The sequence below is a fragment of the Bufo gargarizans genome, chromosome 3 (assembly GCF_014858855.1).
Source record: "Bufo gargarizans isolate SCDJY-AF-19 chromosome 3, ASM1485885v1, whole genome shotgun sequence".
In the NCBI taxonomy this organism is placed as follows: Eukaryota; Metazoa; Chordata; class Amphibia; order Anura; family Bufonidae; genus Bufo; species Bufo gargarizans.
In genome coordinates this window covers 425,874,194-425,898,306 of record NC_058082.1, presented here as the reverse complement: position 1 = coordinate 425,898,306, position 24,113 = coordinate 425,874,194, and the positions used below count along the sequence as shown (strand labels likewise).

General features: G+C 45.7%; 1 protein-coding gene across 1 annotated transcript in view; it reads right to left on the bottom strand.

Moving 5' to 3' along the window:
• MAPKAPK2 (MAPK activated protein kinase 2) overlaps positions 1-19,784 on the bottom strand; it is a 53,149-nt gene extending 33,365 nt beyond the window's left edge. The window contains exon 1 of the mRNA XM_044288461.1: positions 19,248-19,784. Within this exon, the coding sequence (XP_044144396.1) occupies positions 19,248-19,460 (213 nt within the window). The 5' untranslated portion in view covers positions 19,461-19,784. The remainder of the gene's footprint in view (positions 1-19,247) is intronic.
• Positions 19,785-24,113: the final 4,329 nt, after the last annotated feature.

Sequence of the window (24,113 nt, the reverse complement as noted above, 5' to 3'; positions counted from 1 at the left end):
ATTTTACCGGAGAAGTGGCCTTGATTGGTTGGATCTGAGTCTGAGACATTGTATGTTGAGTCTAGTTTCAACTTACTGATGGGTCAGGAAAGACTATTGTATGTTGAAAATATTGTATCCTGAGGCCATTGTATCTTGAGGGATCACTGTATATACTCTCCTCCAGTCCTCCCTCTATATACATTATATATCCTCCTCCCTGTATAAATATTACATACCCTCCAATGTATATATGTGCACCCAGACAGAAAAAAAAAAAAAAAAGGGGGAGGAAAACAAATAAAAAGATTATAATTGATAATCATCCATAATTGTTTTTTCCATAATCACCCAGCCCTAATTTTAACATATAAGGCCATAAATAAACTGCAAGCGTTCTGTATCCACAACATAGGGCGGAAGGGAAGAAAACCGCACACCTCGCCTTGCTTGCATAACACATTAATAGTGCAGCCAGTAAGCGTCTTCTAAATATGTATAAAGGTGTGTCTAGACATCGGCCGTCTTCATGCCAAGATGTAAAGATCACCTCCATATTTTGATGCTAATGGAGAAAATTAACTAGTACATTACGCTTTATGGTAATTGTTGCCTTGGTACATTATTTTGTTCATTGACATTGCACCAATGTATTCCTGTGGGGGGGGGGGGGGGTGCGCGAGGAAACAACGAAGACACAGGGAGAGCATGCACTGTCAGATTAGACGCAAGGAGCGCTGCAGGTCAATAGCGCCAACTACAGAGCTGCCCAGAATGATAGTCCACAAATAAAATCCTCCAACAGGTTTGGCCAGATTTACTAATGTGTCGGACTAAAAATCCGTCTACAAAGTGAAGCAAATTGACACATCTAGGATTTCTACACTTTTTTTCCCCGTACATGCTTGACCAGGGGTCAGGGCTTAGTGGGAAGCAGACAGAGCCTATAATTAGAGATGAGCGAATTTTCCGCTTATGAAATTCGTTCACGCTTCATTTGGGGGTAAAAGGTGAATTGCGTTATGGATTCCGTTAACACGAACCATAACGCAATTCTATGACGGAATGCATAACAATACCTTTAGAGGCATTCCATTATTCATTCCATCATAATAGAAGTCCATGGGCTGCAAAACGGATCCGTCCCGTTTCAGTTCTGCAGGGGAGTCCTCTCCTGCATAATGGAAACGGAACGGATCCGTTTTGCAGCCCATAGACTTCCTCTAAAAGGTATTCCGCTATGCATTCAGTCATAGAATTGCGTTATGGTCCGTGGTAATGGAATCCATAACGCAATTCACCTTCAAACGAAGTGTGAACGAAATTTCAAAATATGAAATTCGCTCATCTCTACCTAAAATGTTTCATTTAGAGCCAAAACTGCACCACATTCCGCCATAAAAACCTGTCTCCAAGTAAAGCCATCCAATGGCTGGTACAGGGTCTATTTTTGCACCCCATTTATGATTCCATCCTGGGCCACCATCATACATCGGGTGCAGGTCCAGGCAGCTTCTCTAAACTTTCACCATCTATAGGATTAGTAAATCGGGGCCCTTGTACGCCAATTGCCTAAAAGGGCAGCCGCAGGGAATACACCACCCCCCCCCCCCCCAAAACGATTATGTTACGTTAATATATTAGTCGTCATTTACACATTTATATAACATCTCACTGATGGAAAACTGTCATTTTCCTATTGAATGACCTAGCTGATAAACCTACAGGGGTAAAGAGCATAGACCGTGCAAAAACACCGCAGAGCAGAAAACCCCACTCCTGGCAGAAGAAAGATGCTGATCTAACAATACTTCATTCTGTGGCCACAAGTATGTCAGTAATCCTTTGCTGGCACCAGCTTTCGATACCTCATACACCATGGTGATGAGAAGTCCATTCATTATACGTTTTGTGGTATTCATTCCTTGCCATATATGCGCTAGAACAGAAGCTTGGTCTGAGCAATCCGTGTTAGTAAAGGCACGAGGGCTCCCACTGAAGCTCCACCAGGTTCTCTAGGAAGCCCGGCTGGAGATGCACATTTGACACGATATGCTGGTCCCCCCAGACATCCAGGCTTTATTCATGCGTTGACCTCTGTTCACACACAAACTGCTAGCATGGCTATCATATATCCTGAGAAAAAAAAAAAAGGGATTGTGGAGAACCTCTAGGGATGCCCCATAAATCCCTAGAGTGGGTACTTTCACACTTGCATTGTGAGGTTCCGGCATTCCGGAAAGTGTTCAGGATTTTTGACCGGAGAGAAAACTGCAGCATGCTGCGGTATTTTCTCCGGCCAAATACCATAAGAGGGACTGAACTGAAGACATCCTGATGCTTACTGAACAGATTGCTATCCATTCAGAATGCATTAGGATAAAAACAAGCGTTTTTTTCTGGTATTGAGCCCCTGTGATGGAACTCAATACTGGAAAAGAATAACACTAGTGTGAAAGTACCCTTAGCTAGTGAGAAGTCATTGGTTTAACACAGTAAGCTACACAGAGATTTTACTAAATTACAAGACTCCTATGTGGTCAAAAGCCTGACATAATGGCGTCATGATCAAAACATACAGACGTTGTAGGGTGCGTTAAAGTGAACCTGCTAGGTGATTTCTGATGTCCTACCTGAGCTGTGTGATATTAGGGGGTCTATGATTTGGAGCAGGACTCCTAGGAGAGATAGTAAGAGTCCTGATTACCCCATCCATACAGGGTGCATGGCAACTTTCCCAGTATCAATGTGTGTATACAGAAGGTTGTCAATCTTCCTGTGTGGGCAGGTTAATCGGGACCCTGTCTCTTCTACGAGTCCTTTGAGGATTTACTGTATTTTTCAGACTAAAAGATTTGGAAGATAAGAAAAAAATATTTTCCAGACCCCCAATGTTAATCAGACCTCAGATCAGCCCCCCCCCCCAGCCTCCATTAGCCTCCCATTAGACCCCCTACAGCCTTAGACCAGTTTACCAGAAGACCCCATAGGCCCAACCAGTCTCAGATGGGACCCCACAGGCCCACATCAGAAGGGGAACTCACACACACACACCCTCGCTTGCTCTGGACGGCGCCACATATCCAGGACTCACAGAACTGCTTCTTCTGGCTCCCACAGTACTGTGAACTGACGTGCATGGCGTGAGGTCTTAGTGCACGCCTACGTGAACTACAACCTGCCGAGACTTATAGTCCAAAAAATATACGGTACTCAAGAAGTACTCTCAGAAGGCAGCAGAAATCACCCGACAGTGATAATTTAAAATGGTTCATGGAAGGAAAACGAAAATGGAAAAAATAAATACAGGTAGGCGTGTCACAAAAGGGTTAAGCCAATGTACAACATCTCATAACCTAAGCCACGTGAAGGCAGTGTAATCAACAGTAGTGACAATGAGCTCAGGAATATATTGTCTCATAGGACTTTATTCTGTTGGAGGAAGGTGCAAGACTCCTAGGCGCTCTGCCCTGAGCAATTAAACCATAGAGAACATTCATCCCCTGGTCCAGCATTTCCTCTGGTACCCTATGCTGCAGTGAGATTGGATAGTATTGGAAAACCAGGTTCACGTTAGAGTTTGGAGCTCAGCATTCCAACCCTGGGGGGTGATACGACAGATGAAGCTTACAGCAGACCACAATTTCTCAATGGACCACCCAAAAAGATTGCTGCCTCATGCTGACAGGCATCTACAAGGCAGCCATAATGTGCATGACATATTAAAAAGGTGTTGGCACACCTCACATATTAATGGCATATCGGTACGGGTCGCACACCTATCTCCAGAACAGGGCCTGCAAACTGAAGGATAGCACACTGTGCTCTCCATTCATTGCCATGAGAGTTCTGAAAAAAACCAAGCGGGCCCGCTTGACTATTTTCAGAATGTTTCATAGCGGGTAATGAAGTACATGGCCACTGGAACTCAATGGAGGGTGGTCGCACTTGCACGGCTGCTCTTCGCTCACTTCGGAGGCACTGCTCTGTAGATAGGAGTGGATCCCAGATTTGGTACCCACACCTGACATTCATGGCATATCCTAGTGATATGCCATCAATGTTTGAGATGAGCCAACCCCTTTATCCTTGATTTTGCAGGTCCAGTTTGGGAGTACACCAGTATCAGACTGGCCCACAGGGATACAGGTGAATCATCCGCTGGAAAAAACTGGGTAGATAGTTAAATTGGGAAAACCGTCCCGGGTATCATCTGCAGCTCCCCTGAGCCGAACTGACTGTATCATAGTACCGTAATTTACGATACAGTCAGCCCCCATATGATCGTAGGACTAATTGCAGCATACTCACATCATGCGAGTACATGGAGTAAATTCATTCTAAGCATGATTTACTGTGCGATTTCAGCATTTTGATGGTATTGGCGGTGCAGGCTTCTAATGGAAATTCTAAAAACAGACAAAAATAAAATCTTAAACTAATTAACGTATTCTGGACACCGTAAACAGTAAAAGTATTCTGTGGATGGTGCCTGCATTATACAGTCAAGGAATATTAATCCTACGGGATTATCAGGTCACTGGTGATCTAGGGACCAGATCTCACCAATAGTGGGGGTGGGATGCCACTTATTTAAGGAATGCCAGTTATTTCATCAATGTGCAAGGACTAAATAGCAGAGTGGGGCGGAGCAGAGAAGAGTTGCTAGTATCACGACATTACATTTCTTACCAATATACTTCCTCTAGAAAAACCCACCGTTGATCTTCTAACATTCATTGAGAGAGGAAACTCCTCAGCTTCACCACATGACAGCATAGTTATTGTGTAATAGCTATAAAAATACCAGAGTCAGGGTGGGGGATGGGGCTGAGGAAATGGGACAATATAAAATAAAAAAAGAACCTTGTGATGTTGATGAAAACCAAAATGAGAAGAGCAAGGCGATATCTAATGCAAACACAGTAATAGGATCGAGTGTCCCATCAGTAGTGAGGGAGGGAGCAGGGCACTGCTAGGCAATTGAGGTCATTGAAACGCATACAGCAAGCAAGGTTTTTGCCAGACCTCAGGGTCATTCCAGCTCACACATGGACCAGTTAGCACAAAATATTCCTCACTAAAGGCCTATCTTATCAGAACTAATTGTCAGGGAGAAAGTAGGCCATTTAACGAAAGAAAGGAGGATAAAAGATCAAAATCTACCATGAGCAAGCATGGCAGACGTGTGACAACGCAGCCAGGACATGAATTTAAAGGGGTTCTCCAGGAATTAAGAAAATGAAAATACCCAAATATTACTTTATTATAAATATATTACCAAATACCTTTCATTAGCTATAGGGGTTCATTTTGTCTGGGGAGCAATCATTATGAGAAATAAAATGCCTGCTGTCCTATTAGTACACACAAAACCTTGCCTTAGTCACACAGAAGGATAAATTACTCAACACCGAGCTAAAGAGCTGCCTCATCCTCCTGTCTGCTCTGCTGGTCAGGGATTACGATCCTGAATACAGCTGATAAGATCTTCAGCTGACTCTCTGATGGAAAGGAGCTCATGAGGAGACATGAAGTACAGAGATGAGGAACAGGACAGACTGTAGTAATGGAGACTACGTACAATTGCTGCTGCTCATTACTCACATCTCTACCCTCCTCTCTGTCCTTCGTGTCTCCTCATGAACTCCATTCATACAGAGATTCAGCTGAAGATCATATCAGCTGTATTTAGGATCATAATCCATGACAAGTAGATCAGAGAGGAGGATGGAGCAGCTCTTTAGCACAGTGTTGTAAAGTAACTTATCCTGCTGTGTGATTAGGACAGGTTTTGTGTGCACTAATGGGAGAGAGGTCATTTTATTTCTCCTGATTGCACCCCAGAAAAAAAACGAGCCATGATAACTAATGAAAGGGATTTGGGAATATATTTAGTACCTGAGAGCAGGCAGTTACATGGACACCTAGGCTGTAGTTCGCACAGTGCAGGCAGTGCGCAGGACACCTCAGGCTCACAGCAAGGACCCGGCACAGGAAATTGGAAACTGCATCTCAGAGCCAGTCCATCAGGTGGCCAGTGACACCAGCTCAGTGTTCCTCCTCCATTGCTGCCCGTGCCCGAGATGAAAAGCAGAAAACGTGCCCTGCCGCAGCCAGAAAAGTGCGGGGTTTGGTTAGACGCGTCTCAGCTTAAGAAGAAAAGCCACCAGGTGACTAGTGCGTACATATACCACAATGAACGGGATGTTGCTGTTCATGGCTAGTTAGGTCTGGTTGTACCAGCGGGGCCACTAGGCTGGCATGCATGTGTAGAAAAGGAAGGTGGCACCATCCTGTAGAGGACACCTGTGCTCAGGCCAAGAGCCATAGTGTCTGGACCCATGCACTCTGCTTGCAAGTCACACACTGCTAAACTGGTCTTCTGGAGATGTCATACACACAGGTCGCCATATTGCTTGCCAAGTATAGCCTTGCATATGGTACTCTTCACGCAGCGTTTTCCATGCCAACTAAAATTCCCCACTGGCATAGATAGCGCTGTCCTTAGCGCCCTATTGTTTCTGGTGCTAGATGTGCCCTACCTGAGGGCAGCAGAATCTAGTGACCATGCACCTCAATCTGAATCTCTGTTGGCAGCATATAAGGCCAGACAGCCACCAGGGAGCGTGTCCGTGACAGGTCCCATGCGGACCTCCCCTCCTCTCACAGGATTGCACAGTATTAGGGTACATTCACACCACCGGATTTATGGGTCCACTAATTGCGGAACCATTCATTTTAATGGGGCTGCAAAAGATTAGCGTGTGCTGTCCACATCCATAGTTCCATTACACTGCCCCACCAAAAATATATAGAGCATGTCCTATTCTTGGTCGCAATTAGGGACAAGAATAAGCATTTCTATCATAGGGCTGACCGCGTGCGTTCCGCAAAATGCACAACGGACACGGCCGGTATCCCTGTTTGCGGACCTGTTTTGGTCTTGTGAATGTAACAGTATACTGATGACACTGGGGGAAACTGATGCACTTGGGATGATCGCACAGGGAGGGACGAAGGGTGTTGGGGACTGATGAGTTTTTATAAAGAAAAACAAACAGTCTATTTACTTTTTCTTATTAGATTACTCGAGTAATTGTAAAAAATAATCAATATAATACTCCATTTCTAAAATAATCATTTACTGCAGCCTTAGGCCAGACAATGCCTTTAAGGGCTCATGCACATTACCATTGTTTTGTGGTCCGCAGGGAGAGGGAAAAAAAAAAAACACACACACACACACACACACACACACACACACACACACACACACACACGATACCAGCAGTGTGCATTCTGCAGAAAGGAACAGCTGGCCCATAATAAAACGGACATGCGGACACAGTCATTTCTGTTTTGTTTTTTTGGTCCCATTGAACTGAATGGTTCCACATACGGGCAGCACGGTCAGTATTTTGCATCAGTATTTGTAAGCCAAAACTAAGGGTCCATTCACACGTCCGCAAAATGGGTCCGCATCCATTCCGCAGACCCTTTCATTTTCAATGGGGCCAGAATGTGCTGTCCGCATCCGCGGATCCGCACCCTTGCTTCCGTCTCCGCAAAAAACTAGAACAGGTCCTATTCTTGTCCGCAATTGCGGACAAGATTAGGCATTTTCTATTATAGTGCTGGCCGCAAATTGCGGAATGCACATTGCCAGTGTCTGTGTTTTGCGGATCCACAGAACACTTACGGACGTGTGAATGGACCCTTACAGAGAAATGTATCAAAGAAAAAAATTGTCTTCTGTGTTTTGAACCCTCTACTGGTTTTGGCTTACAAAAACTGATGCCAAAGATACTGACCAAGTGAAAGAGGCCATTGAGTCGTATTCGCTAATCACCAATAATTGTTGAATACAGGAGAGATTGCTAAAACATTGCGAGATTACGGCGCTCTAGCTTTCTGACATCGGGAAGTAAGGAGGAGATTCTGAGGATGCGGGGCGGTGCTGGACTCATCTCAGGGCCAGGACTCGTCTCAGGTTAATTTGCATATGTGTCAAATCTTTATTAGATTTTTTTATACAATAAAAGCACACAGAGCTATGGGGACTGGATATTGCAGATGTGCTAGTGGCCATCTAGCAGCCCATGTCCTCAATACCTAAAATCCAGGTGACAGGTTCCCTTTAAACAACTATTGGGCTGAACCTTCCCAGTACAGCGAGTGATTACTGCTCCGTGTAAAAGGCCCTTCAGGCCGTTTCCAGGTCTGACCGCGGGTATACTGACCTGAACCCACAACATCATAGATCCCTAAGATGTTTTGAGTTCACATCAGCTAAACCAGTCACACTATTACACACATCCAGCCTGGCTTACAACTACCCTTCTAGTTCATCTGAAAGGTGTTCAAAGGGGCAGACATCAGGGCTACAGGCCAGTCATGTTCTTCCTCACCACACTCACCCAAGCATGCCTTTACAGACCTTCCTTTGTACACTGGGGCACGATCATGCTGGAGCAGAAAAGGGCATTCTCCAAAATGTTCCCACAAAGTTGGAAGCATAGAATTGTCCAAAATGTCAACTCATCCATTTACCCCTTAGTGACCACCAATACGCCTTTTTTACGGCGGTCACTAAGGGTCTCCCGTGCAGCGGAGAGCAGGGGCTCAGCTCTCACAGCCCAGACCGAGAGGAGCATCGACCCAGGCTGTTTAACCCCTTACATGCCATTGGCAATAGGCCTGAAATGATTACTCGATTGAATAGAGTAGTTCAAAAAAAAAAAAAAAAAAATCCTCGATGCAAATTTTTTGCATCAAGGATTTGTTTGCGTTATGTGACCATGGAGCTGGAGTGAAGCGCTTGCTATTGCTCAAAGCTCCGTGGTCACCCGCCAGCCCGCGCACTTAACTGGATCCTGACACATTGTCAAGACATAGTGCACGTATGCATGACACCAGAACGAAAGTGCAGAGAAGACGACAGGAGTTGTGGAGCGGCACCCCTATAGGAGAGGTAAGGGCTGGTGGAGACTAGGTGCGGAGATGGTGGCACTGGGGGAGCTGAGGGCATGCTGGCACAGAGGACTGATGACACTGGGGGGGGGGGGGGGGAGCTGATGACTTTTATTAGTTTTTTTTCTCGTTGGAGTACTCGATTATTAATTGGATTAATCGATAGATTACTTGATTACTAAAATAATAGCTAGCTGCAGCCCTAGTTGGCAATGGCAGCTGCCGCTTTTTTTTCTCCCATCGGAACCCCCACAAATGAGATTGCGGGGAGCAGATGTGTATACAGGCAGGATGGGGCCTGGTATAGGCCCCAAGCCTGCCTTGAGTTTTCTGCAGTCGGCGCCTCTGTGGAATTCATTCCCAAATGATAAATGCAGACTGCATGGCTAGGGGCTGGATTTTATACACCTGCAGCAATGGGACTGAATAAAACACATGAATTCAATGATTAAGAGGTGTGTCCAACACTTTTGGGCTTACAACGAGTGTATGCATTTGTGTGTGTATTTAATATAAGTTTTAATACACACGCTATATAAAAATGTATTACATGTAAAGTCACATTGACTGAGTTTTCATTTCATGCCTCACATGGCAGTATTAATCTTCAATGCATGTTCCTGGCAGCAATTAATCACGAGTTGCCTTGAGCTGGTCTTGCAGAACAAAGAGGCACAATTTGGGCTCTGAACCAACACCACAGTCAGTTTAATACTCTGGAAACAAGACTGCATAAGACCGGTTAACCCTCTTGTCTCCTGCTCATCTATGACAACATAGACTGCTATGGATTATGTAACTGAGCATTTCAGCAAATGCTTTCCAAAGAGCAGGGAGGGCCTTTCTACCAACCTACCCCGTCTGGAAGGTTCACAAGATAATGCACCTTATATTTAAAAGATCATAATTAGAAAGGTATCGTCTATGCACATACTACGTCAAAGGTCAAGCAATATTTAAAGGGAAAGTCCACCACTGTACACCAGGGATTTTACCCTTATAGGGGTACTGCAGGTTTTTTTTTCTCCAGTGGATCACACGGGGGTCTTGTCTCCCCGTTTGAATGGAGTAGCAGTCGAGCATGCACACTGCCCCTCCAGTCAAACTCTGTGGGACCTCCAGAGACAGTCCCATGGAGATTAATGAAGCAGTAGCACTCATGCTTGACCACTATTTCATTCAATCATATGGGGGACCCCGTACCCTCACGGTGGCTAGGGAATGGCCTATAGTTTCCTGTAACTGTGCTGCTTATAGTATTCCAGTAACTACATGTATGACATGCTGTGGCTATGCTGACAAATACGACATTGTTAGATTTCCCATACAGATAAAAGACTCCCATAATAAAAGTTCATTTCTCATTTCTCCAAAAAAGTCTGTAGCAGATCACATTCTGTTCTCACCGATAGATTTATACACTTCTTCTAGATGTTCAGCGTTCTTCAAATAACATCTACTTTTCCCATTCCATCACGAAGTTCAATAATTTGGGAATTCTGTTGAAATCCTACATTTTTCTAGGTTGAATGGTATAAAACTATTCTTATAAGGGAAAAGACAGCCAAAGGCTGCATGAAACAGCAGGACATTACTGAACCTCAAGTCCATATTAGCCGTCGGCTAAGCGTTCATACAGATGACTGCTCATCCTCCCAACTGCACCTTGCACATGAACACGAGACTGGTCTCGATAGCGAGGTAGGCCAATGCCGGACATACATGAGCCTCCTACCCCACAAGTTACAGCAGGAGACTCCATAGACATTAGATGGTCATCTGGTCATGCCAAGAATCGGTGGTTTAAGCCACCCTACCTCAAAACGTGCATGCTTCAATCAGCGTCTACAAGTCAAAGCCCAAAATTTCTAAACTTTATACTTTTTCTTTCCAGTTTCATTATTATGTGCTTCAAAAAAAAAAAAAAAAAAGGAAAGTAGGAGGGAAAGTTACAAAAAGCCAGTCAGCGCCAACATCAAATATAAAAAGGTCAAAGAAACAGAAGCCTAAAGTGTAGACAGGCTAAGAGAAAGAAAAACAATAATCCAGAATCTCAAGAAATTAGAAACATGACACTACGTCTATCATTACCGTCAGCCAGTAAAAGTATATGGGGCCATACAGTTACAAGCCGTCTGGAAATATAGGAGTAGTGTTTCATGATTTACGATTATACAGCAAGCCACTTTCAGAAATCGGTTCCCCATGTTCTGATACAACAGCTCTTGGTAGAAGCTTCAAAGTCCAGCATAACCTGGCAAAGGTGCTCACCTTGCTCTTCTGTGTGCACTCCGACATTCTCTGCGAAAGTATCAAAACCAGCATCAATGAAAGGACAAAGTCCACAGCCTTGATGTCGCCGAGAGTCTCAGCCAGATCCACACTAATCTACCTTGTTAATGCCAGGACAGCCCATAACCAGTGTGATAAAGTGATTCCAAGGTGCTTTCATTACTGGCGTGCTCCTCGGCACGCCATAGTTACACGGTAAGGTTAGAAAAATTCACAGGTCTAGAGTCCAACCTATGATCCCACTGTGTTGATCCAAAGGAAGGCAAAAACCACACCTGTGGAGATGTCACCAATTTCTCAAGACTGTCACCATGAAATGCAGTCCAAGCTGCAGCCAGCATGTTATAGAGCGGGAGGAGCTGAGCAGAGTTTCATGATTTGCTTACAGTGACATGCTGGGATACAGCATGTGACCACAGCAGCCAATCACTGATCTCAGCAGTCCACAATGATGTGCCAAATTCAGGTATGTCACAGACTACTGGCAGGGGCCAATATATGAGGTTACTTTTTATCCTAAGCTCCTGCAGTGGTTACTTTGAGCTTTTTCATCATCTTGGACAACACCTTTAAAGGGAATGTGTCACCGGGATTTTGGGTATAGAGCTGAGGACATGGGCTGCTAGATGGCCACTAGCACAAATACCCAGTCCCCATAGCTCTGTGTGCTTTTATTGTGGAAAAAAAAAAAAAACTATTTAATACATATGCAAATTAACATAAGAGTCATATCTTACTTGTGTGACCAGAGAAGAGTCGTATTTTTAAGCTCCAACTCATCTCAGGTTAATTTGCATATGTATCAAATCAGTTTTTATACACAATAAAAGCACACAGAGCTATGGGGACTGGGTATTGCTGATGTGCTAGCGGCCATCTAGCAACCCATGTCCTCAGCTCTATACACAAAATCCCGGTGACAGGTTCCCTTTAAGTCTGCTCAGCCCCTCCTGCTCTGTAACATGCTGTCTGCAGATTGCACTGCATTTCATGGCGACAGGTTCTCTTTAAGGTAGAATAACTCCTTCCTGAAACTTGGCAGAATAAATGCCTGAATCAACATCCCAGGTCCAGAAATCTAATCTACATTTAGTAAAGGCAACAGACCCATCTTAATATTCCCCATCAGACATCCTGTGGTAGAGTGTTCCATAATCTCATTGCCCTTACAATAAAGATCTCCTGGAGGCATTAGCGCCATCCAAGGGTTCACCAGTGGCTTCCATCTGACGGTTTCTCAACACAGAGAACGCAGTCCCATCACTGGAAGTGTGTCGTGGGGTCTCCGATGACCCAAAAACAAAGACAGCAGGATACGTGATAAAACCGCCTTGTAGACGACCCATCAGGAAGACCACCAATTTTAAAGGGAATGCGTCATCAAAAAAAATGACCTATTTAAAATCATGTTTTATGATTTTATTTTTTTTAAGAATATTTGGTGGTTATTTTTCATTTTCCATCTCATTAAAATACATAAAATCCTGCCGTTTTTGCACTGGCCGCTAAGCCTATTGATAGAAGCCACTTCTCCGATATCACAGGATCGACCATTTGCAATAGGCGATATCACAGCTTATGTACTCCCTTCCTGACCTCTGCACAGGTCACAGTGCATGCCTAAAAACCTCTCCTACAGAAGATAATGAGGTCCCCTCCTGACCACTGTGGCTGCTGTAAGACATATGGGTAAGATGGTCACCCCCATAATCATGTTCAGGAAACAGAAATAACACCCATAAAATAAACGCATTACAAAAAAATATAGGTGTCACCATCTGGTAAAAATAAAAATTCCAGTTCCCTTTACGCTCTTGATCTTCCAGCCGTATTCTTCAGTCTTGATTTACATGTCTTTGCAATATGCTTGGTTTTTTCCGGTAAAGTAAACATAATAAGTAATAAGGAAGAGGAATAAACAGCAGACGTGTTTTGACCAAAACACAATGAATCCTTTTTTCAGATTTTAAGTGCATTTTCACAATCGTGAGTTTGACTTATGAAATGAAAGACATTCCAGAATTTCACAACGGCTCAGGTTCTGCCACCCCTCAGTAGATCCCACCGACTTCATTCAAGTGGAAAGGGAAAACCACAGCATTTACTTCACCTGTGGGCAACATAGGGTGTCCCTTCACATGTTCAAAAGGTCAGCATGTAGGGACATCACTGCCCTCAAACATGGTAACGCCCAGCTCTTATATTTTTTTTTAACCAGCGTTGTGTAGGGCTTATGCCATGAGTAATGTAAAAAAATGAAGATCAGACATCATATAGTACAAGAATATATCTTTCTAAGAAGGCTAGAACCAGCCCTGTACCTCACATGGATCCAGAGATCTCCCCATCCACTGCTCCAACTGGAAGCTCTGGAGTGTGTCCTTTCTGCTGAAGCTAGTGGCAGTTGAAGGATGGCACGAAGGAGGTCTGTCCAGCCCAGTGAAGTGGACAGAGAAATAAGAAAAAGAACAAGAAGCAGGCGGCGCTATACAGATATATAAATAACACAATGGCTATACTAAATGTAAGAACGTCCAATTACAAAAGTATTCAGATCCACCCTCTGTAATTTGTCCTGTGCTGGTGTGAGATGCACCTCCTAATTGTGGAGCTCATCATGGTGCTTCCTGTCCTTGGCCCGTCTGTCTCCTCCCGTTCACTGGAGAAGTGGAGTTGGTGAGCTGGAAACCAGCATTAAAGGGGTTAGCTGAGAAAAGATACCGATGACCGATCCTCAGGAGGGGTCATAAATATCAGATCTGCGGGTGTCGCTGATCAGCTGTTAGAAGAGGCCTCTTCTCAGGCCAGTGACATCATCGTACATCAGTCACATGGCCTAGTTACACCTCAGCGCCATTAAAGTCACTGGGGCTGAACTGCAGTACCAAGAACAGCCACTACACAATGTACAGAAATCTACCAGGAGCCAGCATCGCGGGGGTGCCGGAAGCCAGACCCCCGCTGATGTGATAATGATGCTCCATCTTGAGGATATCCCGATTCTCCTAGGGCGTTAAGAAAAGATATGGAGCGAGCAGTCATTGACCTATATGACTGGTCAGCCAAACCAAAGACCATGGTTCACTAAAACCATGAAGAATGAACCTGTTACTCCAGGGATGCCCAACCTGCGGCCCTCCAGCTGCTGCAAAACTACAACTCCCAGCATGCCTGGACAGCCTACAGCTTTTAGGGCATGCTGGGAGTTGTGGTTTTGCAACAGCTGAAGAGCATCCCTGTGTTACACAACCTACCGCACATAACTGTCTTCTAACATGATTTAAGAAAGCCACCCACTACCAGGAGGCCCCTGTGAAGCGGGGCTTACGGCAGGTAGCAGTACTGCGCAGAGGCATGGCTAGTTAACGACACCCTGTTCTAGCTGTGTGGGTCCCCCACTGCACATCAGTCGCCGCCTGCACAGATTGGGGTCCGTGCACTGCTGCAGCCAATGGTGGCATGATACTGTGGTCAAATGCCTCTTGCAAACATGTCACAGCCAGTTATTGGCTGCAGCGATGCACATGACTCCATATGTGCAGGACCAGACTGCCCAGGGCTCACGGAGCAGGTAAGCATACGTCCCTTGACATGTCCTGCCAGGTGGGAGGTTATTTAAAAAGCACTGGGAAGATGGACAACCCCTTTAAAGGAGTCCCTTGAAATTTTACTATTGATGACTAGTGTTGAGCGAACTTGTGTTTTAAGTTCTGCGTCCAAAGTTCGGGATCTGGTTATCGAAGAATTGCGTTATGGATTCAAAATTCCGTTATGGTAGCGGAATCCATAACGGGATTTTTCAATAACCCGAACTTTGGACGAAGAACTTAAAACACAAGTTCGCTCAACACTATTGACGACCTATCCTTAACACAGACTTCACAGAACGAAAATTCCCAACCCCCTTAAAACAACGTTTAATTCCAAACAATATAATATCTAAAAATTAGACAAACCCCTATCCGTGAAAAATCCCTACAAAGTCCCTCCTAAGGAATGGTAATAGCTGCCCTAAAACAGCCGGAACAGTGCCCCGATCCTTAACATAGGCCATCAACTGGGGGGGGGGGGGGGGTCCAACTTTTGGCATCCCAGCCCATCAGCTGTTTGAAGAACTCGCTCAGGTGAGTGCTGTGTTTTTTTTATAGAGTGCTCCATAGACTTGAGGTCTACCTTTGCAGTCAGTGGCCACTGACCGCACAATCTTGAAGATAATTCCTCAGCTTTTACTTGCACAATCAGGCAGCCATTTAGAGGCATGAGAGGACAGTTTGGGCCCCAATGTCTGTCTGTCTTTGGGAGTACGGACCTGCTGGGGCCCACAGCTCATAAAACGTGCGTCCCAATAAATTACAATATCAAAAAGTTTTTTTCCAGTAATTCAATTCAAAAAGTGACTCCTGTTATATAGATTCATTACACACAGTGTCGGACCCCCATCAATCACATACTGATGACAGGTCATCAATATAAAACACCCGGAAAATCCCCTTTATGAAGCACAAAGCATTTTTCTCCACCACCGACAGCAGAAAGACAGGTATTGTTTTTGTCAGCGGCATCAACCCTACCAGGCCAGAGCCTCTAAAGGGTGTATGGCCATATACAGCGCTTACATGGCTCTGTAGCACACCTATACATGAATGTAATGGGACCTTAGTTATTTTCTTTAGACATCCAGAAGCAGGAAAAACGACATTTATTTCAGATGCAAATGAGCACTGGCAAGTGCCCAGGGGCGGCGTTCAGTGTGTAGGTGCCCAGGCCACTCTGCCTTCTTTCAGAGTTACCCCTCCCCAGCCTCTCCCTTTGCCCGCCCTCCTATTCCCTTGCATCATCCCTAGGTCCAGCCCACAATGGGCATCACAGTGTGCATGCCCCAGCCCACAATGGGCATCGCAGTGTGCATGCCCCGGGCCGGCGGAGCAGTGCACAGAAGCGGGATCTCGGCCGGACCTAGCGATGACACAAGGGAATAGGAGGGCGGGCAAAAGAAGAGGCTGGGAAGGAGTAACGCTAAAAAAGGCAGAGCGGCCTGGGCTCCTACACACTGAACGCCGCCCCTGGGCACTTGCAAGAGCTCATTTGCATATGAAAGCAAATGTTTTTCCTGCTTCTGGATGTCTAAAGAAAATAACAAAAGGTCCCATTACATTCATGTATAGGTGTGCTACAGAGCCATGGAAGCGCTGTATATGGCCATCTAGTGGCGGCAGACTCCCTTTAAGGTCATACAAGATCTTTGGTGGATATTTAACTTTCAAATTTTTATTTTCTTTACGTTACTGCTGATTTCGTCTAACTGGGGCGGACATATTAGACTCTGTTACATGGAGAAACACAGTCTCTAGAGAGGTTGTATAGGTTTGTACAGCCTCACAGTAGAGCTGATCTGGGTTTGCCAAGACCCAGCAACTTGTGCAGTTACCTGGCCCCTAAAAACCACATGACCATTGGTACCAGAGTAGGAAGCGGCAGATCACTATACACAGCACTCATTAAGCTGAAATGAACTGTCTGGACTTTGAGGTTGAGTGCAGCTTTGAGCAGCGGTGGAACGGGGGGGGGGGGGGGGGGGTGGTAGGGAAATAATAAAATAACGATCTGGTCTTCTTATCTGCAGTATTAGTCATATAGTACTGCGGACAGTCCAAGATCGTGATGACAGATTCCCTTTAAACGAAAAGTTATAGACGGACGGTCTTGTCTAGACAAAGGGCAAAAGAAAACCGTGAACTCTATGTTCTACTTGTAGAGAGCCTGTATATCATGCTAAATACATAGTGACCAGGACATCAGCATAGGCAACATATTACAAGACACAGCTCTACCATCTTATCTAACTACTACAGTCTAAATAAGGAAACAGTCAAGCAGTTGAAATGCTCAATGCAGGCTTCACGTGCTCCAATATCCGTGACAGGTGTCCCTGGCACTGCCTCTGTCCATACACAACATTGATTGGGCCAAACAGCTGTCAAGCGTTCACTGCACCTGTCAGTCACACACACTAGTGTCCTCTTCTCCTACGGACACAGAACCTACAAACATTCGATTCCAGGTCATGGCAACTACACGAGTTAAGTCAGGTTACAGCCTCCTGCCATACGTCCTGTCAGAGTATTGCAATATCAACTTCCTTTTCCCAACGATATTACAACGTCCACTAGTTCTGTAAAGGGGAAATAACTTCATTTATTAGCGTATATGACCTCCCACCTCAAGCTCATGGTAGAATCACAAATACTAAGTCTGGAGCTTCTGTCTCCATCGAAATATACTCACAAGGTTCCCCATTAACCTCAACCTTGTTACCGTGACCGGAAATCCTTCGGCAACCACAGATACTGACCCAAAACCTCTGACTTACTGGCTTTTGCTACCACCATTGATTCTGAGCAGGATCACTCCATTAATCTGGAGTAAAGTGGGACCTAGACCAGCACCTGCTACTGCCAGATACCAGCTCAGGTACTTGGGATCACCTATTACCACCAACATCACCTGTCCAGGGCACCTCTGTCTTGCATACTACCACCACAGACACTGACCCTCGTCCACATTGAACCTGAATTGCATACTAAACTTCCACCACAGACACTAACCAGATCCACTATATACCTGGATCTCATACTACCACCACAGGAAACAGCGCAGGTCCAACGTGAACTTGCAACTCATACCATTGTCACATATACAGTGCCTGAACCACCATAAACCTATATCTCACATAACTATAGATACCAGACTCAGTTCACCAAGAATCTGGATCTCATACTACCACCATACTAGGACAAACAGTGGCCCAGGTCCACCATGAATCTTAATCTATGAATCTTGATCTCATACTACCACCACAGACATCAGTTCTAGTCCAGTATCAATCTGCATTTCATACTATTACCACAGATTATGGCCTTGGACCACCAAAGTCAGATCCCACACTACCAGATCAGGTAAATCATCAATCTGCATCTGATATCATCATCGCCTCTAACACCAATGCCACCCCTGGACCACCAAGAATCTGGATCTCACACTACTGCCACAGATTTTGGCCTTGTCTGGATCTCAAACTACAACCACCACAGATACTAGCACTAGTACACTATCAATCTTAATCCAATACCCTCACAACATAGGCCTAGGTCCACCACGAATCTGAATCACATACTAAAGATCCTTCAACACAGACTGATAACCAAACCAATGCAGAAACAATTTCTATGGGGACAAGCTCTCCTCCATCAATCTGGATCTCACTCTACCACCACAGATCCTGGCTCAGGCCTACATCAAATCTAGATCTCATACTACCACCATAGACGACAAACCGAGTCCATCATGAATCTGGATATCATACAACCACCACAGATACCAGTCTAATTTAACCATGAGTCTGGATTTCATACTACTGCCCCAGATAACAGCCCTGATCCACCTGGATCTTAAACTACCAGCATAGATACCAGTACAGGTCAACCATTAATCTGGAACTCCTATCACCACCACATATACGACCTCTGGCCCATCAAGAATCCAGATCTCACACTCCTGCAGCAGATCGCAAGTAATAACACTAGTCTACCAGGTCTCTGGATCACATACTATCAATACAAATATTGCACTGGTCCACCATGAATGTAGACCCCATACCACCACCTCCACATATACCTGCCCTGGTCCGATATAAATTTGGGTACTATAACAGATACCAGCTCTAGTCTACCACAAATCTGGATCTTGTACCACCACCCGAGATACTGGCTCTAGTCCACTATGAATCTGGATCTCAAACCACCACAACACCAGAAATACCAGCTCTGGTCCACCACAAATCTGTATCTCAGAGCACCACTACATATTCTGTCCCACCAACAATATCACAACGAATATCCTCCATGTACATACACACACTGGAGAAGGGATGACATGAATGACCAGGCCATCTGCTCCCTATTGTCACAAGGAAGCTGCCCCACCTCCATGCCTCCTCCATTTACCTTCAAAGCAAATTTCTCCCCGGTCTTTTTGCTGAAGATCTCCAGGACCTTGCCGTTGATGCCCAGTCCCAGCACCTGGTTGGTGACCTTGTAGTCATCAGTGATGGCATTCTTCTTGATGGGGAGGGCAGATTTATACTGTGCTGGCGGCGGCTGTTGCTGTTGGGGAGGCTGCTGAGGGGGGTTCAGGAAGGGGTGCCCCTGGTTCATCATGTCGGACCCTGCGCTCTAGTACACGACGGGGGATACACGTCCCAGTCACCGCTCACTGGAACGATCAGTACATGTAGATCGTAGTGAAGACCAAGCGAGGGCCCCTAGGAATGTGTGGGACCCTACAGACGAGTGGGGGAGGGGTCCCCAGAACCTACACACGGCTTCTACAAAGGGAACCGAGAGCCCGGGCACCGGAGACCCCTGGACGGCTTCGCTGAGGAGATCCCGCCGCTCAGCACCAACTTCTCTTCAGGACGTTAAGTGCTACAAAACGTTCCAACGCCGGATCCCTTCCACTGTGACGTCACAGCCTCGCATTCGACTTCGGCCGCCGCTCTTAAAAGGGCAACGACTAGTCTTAAATCGGCAACACTAGAAGTGGCGTCACCAGGCAACGGTGAAGCAACCGGAAGATACTAGCAGTGACTGGGATGGGAAGAAAATAAGGACAAAATATGTTGGCAAACTGTATTAAAAGAAGCGGCCAATCACAGCTCAGCTTTCGTTTTCTTATTGTGCGCTTGAAAAACAAAAGCTGCGATTGGTTGCTATGGGCAATAACCATGACTCCCACGTGGCCTTCTTTACGACCCAACTCCCTCTTTGATCCTTTTTTTGGCCTGGGAAATAAATGTTCATTATACATTTACTAAACTATCTGCGTGGTTTCTACCTGTATATTAGACCTCAACTTCATTATTTGCTGCACCCGCGTCGCTTCTGGTGTCGGGACGGCCGCCGCTGCCTCTCCCTGTCGTGTGGATGAAAACATTGGATGCTTGCGCACTATAGGAAAACGCACCGGCCTCTTTAGTGACTGGGACTGAGCCCACAGAGGCCATCTTTTTTTTTCGTATAGTGTGCAAGCATGGCCACCAACGCTGTATTGGATGGTGGTCAATAACCATGGAAACGAGCAGTGTATAATGTGATGGAAAAATGAACCCAGCCAGCAAAGGAGGCAATATGGATAATTATTATAGCACCATTTATTCCATAGCGCTGTACATATGGTAAGAGTTACACGTTACATAATACAGACAATTGCACTGCCCGTTAGGGCTTCCAATCTACAAGGTATGGAGAAGAACACAGCAGGTGCGGGGGAAGCTGGTCATGGTGGTATAGCAGCAGTAGGGTCACTGGTTGTAGGCTTGTCTGAAGAGGTGGGTTTTAAAGGGGTTATCCGAGACTAAAAAATGCCCCCCATATCACGGGCCCCTCACACTGAATCTACTTACCTGGCTCCCCACTCTGTGCTGCTCCTGGTCCTGGTAGCATGACCACGTGTCCCGGTTTGCCCGGGATCGTCCCGTAATTTAAGTTTTTGTCCCGTGTCCCGGGAGCCTTCAAACCGGGACAATAGAGAGTCCCGGAATCAACTGCCTGCCTGCCAGTCTGCACTCTGCAACATTCACTGCCGCAGCGCTCCCCCTGAGTCTCCTCCCCGGGCGGCCGCACCGAACATGAGGTTTCCCTAGGCTGCGCAGGCGCACAACGACGCCGAGACGCAGCAGGGAGAAGGCGCCAGAAAAGATTTGTAGGAGCGCGAGCGCTGCGCGAAGAAGCCGATGCCGGAAGAAGATAAGATTTGTAAAAAAAAAAAAAGGTCTTCAGAATAGCTCACCATAATTGGTGAGTAAGTTCAGAACTTCAGAGTAGAGTCAGGAGTAGACTCAGAGTAGGGTCTGAACTCTGATGGGGGCTGGCTAGTGGCTCTATCTCTGCTATATTTCTGTAGCCTGGTGCCTGGAACCTCTGACTGCCCAGTTGAGCTGAAACTACTACACCCAACATGTTCTGGCAGTAATAGTAAATGGATATTGGTGCAATTCTGAGCTACTAGTCTATATAATACATAGACTAGTAGCTCAGAATTGCACCAATATCCATTTACTATTACTGCCAGAACATGTTGGGTGTAGTAGTTTCAGCCCAACTGTGCAGTCAGAGGTTTCAGGCTACAGAAATATAGCAGAGTTAATAGGCTACTTTCATACCTGCGTTAGGTGCAGATCCGTCTGCATTACTATGTAAAAAAAAAGTCTAAGTGTAAGTCGGACGGATCCGTTTGCATTATTCTTTTTTAAAAAAATTCTAAGTCAAAACGGATCCGTCCTGACTTACATTGAAAATCAATGGGGTACGGATCAGTTTTCACTTGCACCATATTGTGTCAGTGAAAACTGACCCGTCCCCATTGACTTAGGCTACTTTCACACTAGTGTTCGGCTGTCCGCTCGTGAGCTCTGTTTGAAGGAGCTCACAAGCGGACCCGAACGCAGCCGTCCAGCCCTGATGCAGTCTGAATGGAGCGGATCCGCTCAGACTGCATCAGTCTGGCGGCGTTCAGCCTCCGCTCCGCTCGCCTCCGCACGGACAGGCGGACAGCTGAACGCTGCTTGCAGCGTTCCGTTGTCCGCCTGGCCGTGCGGATCCGTCCAGACTTACAATGTAAGTCAATGGGAACGGATCCGCTTGAAGATGTCACCATATGGCTCAATCTTCAAGCGGATCCGTCCCCCATTGACTTTACATTGAAAGTCTGAACGGATCCGCGCAGGCTACTTGCGCACTTGCGAATTTTTTTAAAGTTATTAATGCAGACGGATCCGTACTGAACGGAGCCTCCGTCTGCATTAATATGATCGGATCCGTTCAGAACGGATCCGATCAAGCGCAAGTGTGAAAGCAGCCTAACACATTAAAAATATGACCTGTTTTAGGTAGCCAGTGATTGTGTGCAGGGCACAATCACAAATTACTGAACAATGCACAGGCAGTTATGTTTATAGCAATCTCAAGCATAACTTCGATGCAATGAACTTGCCAGCGTAAGTACAAAGTACGCCGCTGTCACTAAGTGACTTAATTTTTTTTTTAAAGTATCAAAAATCATATTTTTTGGGGAGTGGACATGGGTGCGGGGGGGCCGGGGCGGGTGTCCCTGAATGGCAGTTTGGAAATGTGGTCACCCTAGGTCCTGGGCACACATGGGTGTTATTGCCCTATTCAACTGTATAGGACTGCTGGAAAGAGAGCTGAGCGCTTGTACTCGGCTAACTCCAGCAATCCCATGGAGATGAATGGGCAAGAGCACCCAATACGTGACCGCCGCCCCATTAGGGCTCATTCAGACGGCTGTGTGTACAGGTCCGCATCCTTTGCGCAACGGATGCAGACCGATTCATTGGGGCCGCAAAAGATTCAGACAGCACGCCGTGTGCTGTCCACGTCCGTAATTCCGTTCCGAGGCTTGTTATTGAAAGTCAGACTTTGACTCATAGGGAGCCACTTCCAAAAGGTGGCGCTAGCGAGATGGCTCTATTTCCCTGGGAGATACCTCATTGCAGCCTCATGGCAGAAAAACTGACTCAATTGCATTGATAACTGAGTAGCAGTATTTTTCCGGAGTGTTTCTTTCAATTAACCCCTTGAATGACCTAATTGAATCAATTATTCTCCTTTCCATTGTTTTTAATGCTAATTTATTTAGAACCATCACAATGTCCTAAACAAGAGAGATAAAAAAAACAATAGAAATACTGATAAAATTACAGAGCATAAAAACTAATAGTGACTTTACTGACGGCGACACCAGACAGATGAGACGCTGATATAAGGGGAAGGAAGTGGATATATCACTTCCTGCATTGTTTTGGGTTTTCTTTGCCCCTTTTCTTATTAAAATTTGCTGGCACTTAAGATACACTGACTGGCACTATTCACGTGTTATTGTACAATTATATATATTATATAATGAAAAACAGGGCACCACAGCCTCAAGACATTAACGGCCCACTGGGAAAAGTCAATCCCACAACAATAAGTAGGAAAAAGGCAGCATTCCAAAAAAAACCACTTTATTCACCTCAGTGGTAATGGCAACGTTTCGGCTCTATATCAGAGCCTTTCTCAAGTCACGCAGGGGTAGGTGAGGCAATGGCTTCAGTCAGCGCCAGGTAGGGGCAAGAGGGGAGCAGCAGAAGGGCCATGGGCAATGAGAGCTTTCATTGTGGCAAAGGGTTAGGTTAAGAAATTGGCATTGGAGGGGGCGCAGTTTCAGTTTTCGCCTCAGGCAGCAGAAAGGCTAGGTGCACCCCTGTAGTCACAGTTCAGTTGCAGCAATTTCTACAATAAATCTGCCTCGTGTGACTTAAGCCTTAAAGGGGTTTCTTGGTCCATTTATATCAATGGCTCATCCTCAGGATAGGTCATAAGGATGAGATTGGCAAGGATGCGGTTATCGGACCCTGGCCAATCAGATGTTCTGCAGCAGGAGTGTTGGACCCCCGCCAATCAGATATTGATGGCTAACATCTTTAAGGAGGCCAGGGTGGGATAAGATTCTTAGGGCTCATTCAGACTGCCGTAGTGTTTCGGATCCGCAAAACATGGATATCTGCTGTTTGTGTTCCGCTTTTTGCGGACAGCATATGGCCGGCACTATGACAGAAATGACTATTCTTGACCACGATTGCGTACAAGAATAGGACTTGCTCTATCTTTTTTGTGGGGCCGTGGAACAGAACTACAGATTCGGACAGCACACGGTGTGCTGTCCGCATCTTTTGTGGCCGCATTGAAATGATTGAGTCCACACACGCTTTTCAATATTGCAGAACAGATGCAGACCCATTCATACTGTTG